Source organism: Hypomesus transpacificus, chromosome 9, assembly GCF_021917145.1.
Source record: "Hypomesus transpacificus isolate Combined female chromosome 9, fHypTra1, whole genome shotgun sequence".
In the NCBI taxonomy this organism is placed as follows: domain Eukaryota; kingdom Metazoa; phylum Chordata; class Actinopteri; order Osmeriformes; family Osmeridae; genus Hypomesus; species Hypomesus transpacificus.
Genome location: NC_061068.1, coordinates 19496217 through 19504975, shown reverse-complemented (window position 1 = coordinate 19504975; position 8759 = coordinate 19496217). Strand labels below are relative to the sequence as shown.

The window sequence follows — 8759 nt, the reverse complement described above, 5'->3', positions numbered from 1 at the left end:
TTGCGTAGTTGTAGTTGTAGGTGTAAAACTTCATTGCATTTATTAGCTTTTTGGTTGGCTCCAAACGTTTCGATTCCAAACTTATGACTATTGGTGAGCTTTATAATTTATTTTGTTAGTGGAAATAAACCAATACAAAAATTGATATAGCTGCAAGCAGCAATGACAGATTCCTCCTCAAATTTGCAAAATATTGTACAATTGAGATGTCAAAGGCTTAGACTCAACTGCGAAAAAGGAATAATAAAAGCACATCTCAACCTGCATAATACTGTGGGCCTCATTCACTGATATTGCGACCGCAGCTTAATCTGCACCTTTGCCCAACCGCAAATAGCTCACGATGTATTTCCGCATTTTGTGTGGTAATTATCAAACCAGATCCTCCTAAGTGTTAATCAGCGCGCCGTTAAAAGACGGGATAAATCGCCTGCATGTTACTGCCACCATGGGTGATTCGAGGAAAAGAAAAGAAAAAAGTTCAGCGAACAGGAGCTAGAAATGTCAGCCCCTGACTGACAGGGATCCCAAAAAATAGAAAAACGAATAGAAATGATCAAAAAATATAAATTTTATATTTCCTTTTTTATGGGCCCAAAATTCCTGGCGGCGCTCCTGCCCGCTATTTCACGCCTGAAATGGGCGCAGTCCGTTAGTAAATGAGGCCCTGAATGTCTAGCCTGGCTGCCAGCCCAACTTCTCCCCGCCCAAAAAAAAATTTGGTCGGGAAGTTGGGTCTGGAGGGTCTCGTATTGGGGACCAACTACAGAAAACCAGAATCTGGGCGAACCAATGAAATTGCCAGGGCGGGCTTTATACGATGACGGACAGATGATCAACAGTAACGTAATCACCCACGACACAAAAGAGCGCTTAAGTTGAATTCGTTTTGAACAAACATGGCTACCGCTGGAGATCTGGGATGTTATGATTCTGCCATCGAGTCTGTTTTAGAAGACATCGACAGCGCATTAATTTTGAAAGAGGAACAGAGAGACGCAATCAAGGCATTTGTCGATGGAAAATATGTTTTTGCCGTCCTTCCTACGGGAATCGGTAAAAGTTTAATTTCTGTTTAAACTCTGTTGCTCTGATTGGTTGTAGATCTATCCAATTGAGCGAAGAGGCATTTGTTTTCCAGGCTAGTTTGAAACACGCCTCGTAGTCAAAGCCCAACGGAGAGTTCTCAGACTCATATTCTGACTAGAATTATGAGTATGACAACGTCAGGCTACTGAATTTCTGCATGCACCAGGATTTCAACCTCAGAGTTACAAATTATACACTATAGCAAACTGAGCCACAGGTACTATCATGCTTGGAAAGGGTGATTGCGTGAGAACACAGAGTGACGAACGGGAATGGGACTCCGCAGTGTCTCACGCAGTCTCACACTATTGTTCAAAACACAACTTTTATACGTATGATGCAAGAAATCGAATAAGCTGGCTAGATGTAGCATATGTAGCAGGATTTTATCTACAAAACACATTGTTCTGGCTCTTTTTGTGTAGTAATCCCCTCAGAGTTAAACATCACTATTATTGTTATGAATATACAGCTACATACTACAAGATAGCTAGATACTGTGGTGTACCTGGTTTCCTTTGCAGTGGCTCACATTGTCGCTAAACAGATAATCATTGTATTGATGGACTCAATGGCTGTGGCTGGATTTGAACTTCTGACCTGCACTTCATAGGTCACCATCTTATCCTAGTGAGCTATTCGAAGTTCTGGATATTGCTGTGTTCAGTCACTGTATAAAAAAATAGGCCATGTCTCCTGTGGCAGGCATTGTCATATTTGGCCCAAGTTCAGACAGCTTTTTTTAAATCTTTTGACATATCAAGGTGACATGTTTCAAGGTACTTCAGAGTGATGTCATGTTACGTAAAGCATGTTAGGTTTGAATAACCATCGGTCAAAATTACATTTGATTTATTGACCCATAGGTATTTAGGCAATATGGACATTTAAATGAATACACACCTTTTCTATTTATTTATCCTAAATAACGGTTGGAAAGACATGTATCGTACACATCTATAACTAATTTCAAGTCAATTGGACCTATGGTTTATGAGGGGAAGAGTTTTGAAGGTTATCCCAAATTTTCATCATACAGGAGAATCCATCATGGCGAACCTTATGGGTCCGTGAAGCTTAAATGAGACATGTACATAAAGGGTCAGAAGAATTGGAGCAATGGGGTGGAAATGCCATCACTTGGAAAATTGTACTTTTTTTGTACCTTAAAGTCATGGCCCTAACAATGGCCCATTCTTGGTGTAGGGGTATACACTAGCCTGTGGTATCATTGTGCCAAATTAGAAAATGTGTGACCCATAACTCTTTGAGGTATAGTGGCGCAAGGAAAATAATAATAAGATTTTTTTTTAAATACAATAGGGTTCCTCCTACTGGAGGAATCCTAATTAGCCCATTGTTTGAGCATTTTTGCAGTTTGCAAATCCCATTGCCGAAGGTCAATGTCACATCATGTGTGAGGTGATGCACATTATTTGGTTCTCTTCGGTTTTATTTATCCAAATGATTGTTGAATGTGGACTGTATATGGCCTACCATGATCAATTACAATGCATCTGTAAAATGTATGCAATTTCCTGATGACTCTTGCTACTGTGTTTTTGGTCGGTATATATACTTAATCTTCTTCTATCATTTTGTGAGAAGGTAATGTTGGCAGTAAAGTCATCTGTGTTGTAACTTGAAAGATTCTTTTTTGGCTGTGAGTTACTGTATATGGATACTATCAAAACAGCTATAATAATATACATGTCATCGGTCCACCTTGAGTACACAAAATGGTAGAGGAAGCCCATTCCCGTCACTATCGATTGTACTACAGGAGGATGTTTTAGAGTAGATGAGGCTAGTTGAAAATGTATTCACTAACTAATTATTTGATAAATGTGTAATTATAATTCTGCCAGTTTTAGAGAAAAGCTATTTTTTCATAAAATTATCATATTAATGGCAGTTTCACTATACCCAATTTTGTGCAAAATGCCTGAACCATTTGAATAAAGAAGCTTCCAGGTAGACAAGTTGTGAAGTTGAAATACAATGAACAACACCACTTTGAAAGGAAAAATACTCATGTTATGTCTCAGAGTTATTTTATTGGTTCTTATTTCTCAGCGTTTCAGCATTTTGGACACATTTCAAAACATAAGATGGTACACTTTTGAACACTTAACACCTAAAAATAAATCTGGTCAAAACGTTGTTGCATTTTGATCTAATGAAATACAGAAACCAAACAAAGAGGAAAACAATTCAGAGCACACCTCGCCCAAAACAACCCTAAAGCTTAACATGTGAAGAGGACAGTGGCAAATCTGTATATTCTTCTTCAGTACAGAGAAACTAGCAATTGACGATTTACAGCCACAGCAACAGACAAACAACAAAACAGTTATACAATGGTTAAGTAGAATAGTCATTTCTGATTAGACTGCAATCATCCTTTTGACATTGAGGATTGAGGATGCGGGTTACGTCATTCAGCTGCCCAACCAAAACATCCCTACAGAATCTAATGGAAGAATATGACTGACCACCATTAAGAGGCTGCTACAGCATTATGTCAGTTTGTTGATAGTTACAAGTTGTAATAAGACAAGGAGGTTCCTAGAAAAGTGATTTCAGTGTTTGGCTTCAATAATTCTTTAGATGTATAAACTATATATTTTTTTTCCATTTCAATGACATCAGTGCAGAAAGATTGCAAATTTGGCCATGCTGGGTCATGACTTCTGGATAGCCTGTCAGTGGTGGTGAAGAGGGCAAATGAAAGGAAAGCGAGCATTTTTCGACCTATGAGAAACACAGTTCTATATCATGTTCATCCCTCTCTATACTAAAACATCTTTCTCTGTATCCGCAGAGTTTCTACAAGGCACAGGAGTACACAATTTATCAACCAGGATGTGGGTCGGGAAATACCTCGCTCTCTCACTTTTCCTCAAGAGGGAAGAAGCTGTGTCAAAGTGTATTGGATAGCACCATGGATAGGTACAGGGTCTGGATTGAGACATGCAGATAGGGAAAGAGACCTGACTCCTTCCTGTCTAAAAGTGTCTCCTGGAGCTGCTGACGGAGCTGACGGAGGACTTGGTAATGGAAGAACCTCCGCCCATTCCATAGCCGCCGCCGCTGCTCAGGCTGCTGCCACCGCCGTAGCCGAACCCACCGCCGGAACCCATGCTGGAACCCATGCTGGAGTAGTCTGGAAACCAAGACAAGTCTTTAGATCTAGCAGGTGTGACAACTGTAGTTTGGCTTGTGGCATGACTATTGGTAAGGTCCACATATGAATAGTCATATAAATCAGGGTTTAGAATGTGCTTGAATGATAAGACAAGGACTGAAGTTCCACTTACTTCCACCACCGGAGGTCTGCTGGACGTGGATTGTTGCAGAGGAGCCACCAGAGGTCAGTCTGTGAATGAAGCATTGTCAGCATATGTTAACAGCAGTGGCAAATGGTAGCGATGTTATTAATGTTTGACCATGCATCAAAAGACATAAGGTTTGTCATGAGGAGGGTGCTGAGGGCAGCAAACAAGCATTTTCCTCACCTGTTCTCCTCTCCTTCTAGAAGCTTCCTGTAGGTGGCGATTTCAATGTCCAGGGCCAGCTTGACGTTCATCAGCTCCTGGTACTCGCGCACCTGGCGGGCCATGTCCTGCTTGGCTCTCTGAAGGGCAGCCTCCAAGTCACTGATGCGGAGTCTGGCGTCCTTCACAGCCATCTCACCACGCTCCTCTGCCTCGGCAATCTGGCTTTCCAGGTTAGCACGCTGGTGAAAAAGATGGAAGATATTCTTAATATTTGACCAAGTTAGCTGGACCAGGTATCCTTAGGCAATCTGAGTCTCTAGATTAGCTCTTAACAAAAAAATAAGGAGCTTTAGTATTAGCTAATGCTAATATGCTAGTGTTTGGTGCAGAGAGGGGTTTCTTAAACAACATAGCGCCTTACCTGTCCCTTGACTGATTCAATCTCATTCTGCAGACGGGCAATCATGCGGTTCAGCTCAGCAATCTCAGCCTTGGTGGAACGCAGATCCTCACCATACTGTCCAGCAGAAGACTGCATCTCCTCGTACTATTTCCCAAGCAGAAGACAGGTTAGTGTACCAACATCAAGTGAAAGGTCGAGACTCTCAAGACTCGTCCAGCAATTTCTTTCTCTCCACGTCCTGTTTCACAAACAGCAGCCTTTACTCACCTTCTGCTTGTACCAGGTCTCGGCCTCGGCTCTGCTGCGGTTGGCGATGTCTTCATACTGAGCGCGGACCTCGGCCACGATGGAGTCCATGTCCAGGTTACGGCTGTTGTCCATCTCCACCACGACCGATGTGTCTTTGATCTGGCCCTGCAGCTCGCGCAGCTCCTGGAGAACAAGGAGAAGGCAGAGAGGACATCAGAGCCTGGATCCAACATTAGCAAAGTAAAGGAAATTGGATAGCATGTTACACAACCACGGATGGGATTCATGCGAATTGCAAAGAGGATGTTTCGTACCGCCTCGTAGACAGCCCTGAGGAAGTTGATCTCATCTTGAAGAGCATCAACCTTTGCCTCCAGCTCCACCTTGTTCATGTAGGCACCATCAACATCCTGGGAAGGGAGAAAACAGTTCACGAAATGCACTTCTGAAGAGTTCCAATAAATCCTCAACAAACACAAACAAGCCAAAGAATATTTGCTCATGGTATTACCTTCTTCAGGAGGACAAACTCGTTCTCCACGGAGGCACGTTTGTTGATTTCATCCTCATACCTAGGGAAATGCACAGTCTATGTAAACAAGTCCTTTTGGGCAGTCACAATGGAACATGAATGTTTAGCAGCCTTAGCATTTGCTCAATCACTCACTTGTTCTTGTAGTCCTCCACCGCGCCCTGCATGTTCCTCAGCTCTCCCTCCAACTTCATCTTCTCGTTGCCCAGACCGTCGAGCTGTCTGCGCAGGTTTGCGATATAGGCCTCGAACATGCCATCAATGTTGGAGCGTGTGGTGGTCTGGTCCTGCAGGAGGCTCCACTTGGTCTCCAGCATCTTGTTCTGCTGCTCCAGGAAGCGCACCTGTAGAGAGAGGTAGAAAAAGTTAGTGGTTGAATGGTCAATTCTAATGGTTGACTGAACTTGGTTGACTGACTGTATATATGGACCAACGCATCTGTAAGTTCTCAAAGTAATGGATCAGGGTTAGGGTCAGCTGTGTAGCAAGAATCTTGGCTATCATATGTGACTAGCCAGAATCCTGTTGAGGTAAGAACATGTTTTATTAATTGTTTAAACTTGTGTCTTAAATCCATGTTTAGTTGAAAAAAGTATTCGAAAAAAAAGATGCAGAGTTCAAGGCATATGGCCAAAAATAACAGTACAATCGGACTTAGCCATAGATATCCAGAAGGCACTAAAACCCCACGCCCTGTACCTGCATAGCTCGGTAGATAGCATCACAGGGTTGGGCACACGCCACTCCCTGTCCACAAATGTTATAACCCCAAACGACATATGCTGATGTGAAAACACACCCAATTGGAGCCGTCTACATCCTAGGAGGGCATGAAGAAACCTGTCTGGGGACATGGAGGTCCTCATTCCTCACACTCAAAACAAAAGACCACAAAGTGTGAGTTCTTATCTTGTGTGTAACCCCCCCCCATCCCCCTCTCCTTTTCTCTCACTGCCAGGGAGGGGTTTCTGCTTTGTAAGTGATTTATGCTTTACCTATCATCCCTGGTGGCGATGACTCATCACACATGCTCTGTTTCATTCCCGAGGCCACGCATTCAGGCCTTCGGTGGATAAAAAAAACTAGGTGTGGTGGGTAAAACTGCACCAGACAAAAGCCGTTCAGTATACAGGCTCAGAGGGTGTGTTTACTTTGTTCTTCAGCTTCTGGTGAGAGTTGACTTTCAGCCAAATCCAAAGTGTACTCAGCGCTGAGTCTGCAGTGGTGCCATAGTTGGCATGGGTAAGAGCACAGACTGTAGGTAACTATGCCTAGAATGTGGTGGGAATGTTCTCCAAACCAATAAGTGGTTGCTTCAGGCAATGAGTGAAAGTTGCTCCACCACTCTGCACACTTTACATTCCTGCCACTCTATTACAACTGTGTGATAGTTGCAAATGCTAGACTTCGGACTCTGTAAACGCTTTGTGGATAGACAAGCAGGGGTGGGAACCTATCTCAGAGGTATGGGTAGGGTGAGTCACTCCACTGAATCTCCACCCTTATTTAGATAGCACCTTGGGACACTGTCGCAGCTACAGCCTCCGGATAGGCTGCAAGCTACCTTTCAGCAAACCAAGAGTTCTTTGGGGTTGGGTGGGGTTGTCTGTTCATGAAAAGCTCTGACCAGAAACAGACAGGGTTTTGTAAATGTTTCTCCTAATCTTAAAGGGAGTGAGATATTGATAGATTAACTGCACAGATAAGATTCACAACCCCCCCCACACACAAACTGCCTTGTCTTTTATTAACTTCAATTACGCATTTGGATTCCTGTGGTCAGGTCTGCATCTGGTTAACAGATTCATCTTTTCACAACTAACGGACTGACAAATGCTATGTTTATATATGCATGTGCCAGTACATTATTTCATATCTTACTGTTTGTCCCTAAATTAACCATGTCATGGTGCTTTGTGCATCATGGACTGATTCCATTAACTTTTGTCAGAGGGTTAAACATCAGAGAATGTTAACCAACTTTGACATAGATTTTCAACAGTTTAGTGATGAGAACTTTCACTCAGCTACTCCAAAGCTATTTGCTTCCCAAAAATTCACTCCATGGGTACATTCAGCAAATCTGAATTGTGTAAGAGACAAACAAAAAAATTGCCTACGGTTTGTTTCCAAGACAGGAAAGGCTCAAGAGAATAGCTAACTAGTGTCAATGATGTGTGCGCTGCACAGGGTGAACAGAAACTCACCTTATCGATGAAGGAAGCAAAGCGGTTGTTGAGGCCCTTGATCTGCTCCTTTTCCTGGGTGCGGACAATCTGGATGGAGGGGTCGATCTCCAGGTTGAGGGGGGCCAGCAGGCTCTGGTTGACTGTGACTGCCGTGATGGGGGCCCCAATGAATCCGCCGCTTCCGCCACCGAATCCAGAGCCGAGGCCACCTCCATAGCCACCTGCACTGGAGCTGCTGAAACCGTAGCTGCCTCCGCCCATGCCACTACCAGACGAAAAGCCGGAACCACCACCGAATCCACCGGCAGACTGACGCACAGACATGCTGCTGACCCGGGCGGTCTGGGGGGCGGCGTAGGAGCGGCTGGAGAAGCTCTTGCGAACTGTGGTGTTGCCTGATCTGTAACTCATAGTTGCGGTCGTAAAAAGGGCTAGTGTCGTCTTTGAAAAGAGAAAGTAGATGGAGGACAGGAGGAGGAGTAGGCTTCAAAGGAGAGTCAAGTCCCTCTGAGTAACTAACTCCTGACACCGGCTGGTTTTTATCTCCACACACATACAAGGAGGGGGAGGGTGGTTCCGCCTCCACCTGAAGAGAGTTGACACACCCATTTTGGCCTGAACGCAGCTCAATTCAGCAGAGCTGTGCAGGTTGCACGCCCCTCCCTAGCCCCCTCCCTCTTCCTATCGTAGCCTGGAGTTTCTGCTCCCTGGTTCCCGTAGCAGTGAGTGGCTAAGAGGAGTGGCTAGTCCTGTCAGACTGGTTGCAAGAGATTGTGAAGCAATAATTCTGGCACACC

The 8759-nt window shown here is 44.0% G+C and overlaps 1 protein-coding gene across 1 annotated transcript; it reads right to left on the bottom strand.

Annotated features, from left to right (window-relative positions):
* Positions 1–3126: 3126 nt before the first annotated feature.
* LOC124470917 (keratin, type II cytoskeletal 8-like) lies at positions 3127–8492 on the bottom strand. Its single transcript, XM_047025126.1, has 9 exons — positions 7981–8492; positions 5909–6117; positions 5753–5813; positions 5556–5651; positions 5260–5424; positions 5011–5136; positions 4608–4828; positions 4410–4468; positions 3127–4255 (listed from the first exon to the last, which is right to left on the bottom strand). Exons 1-9 carry the CDS (start codon positions 8371–8373, stop codon positions 4098–4100), a joined length of 1488 nt encoding a protein of 495 aa, XP_046881082.1. The 5' UTR covers positions 8374–8492; the 3' UTR covers positions 3127–4097.
* Between the last annotated feature and the right edge of the window lie 267 nt (positions 8493–8759).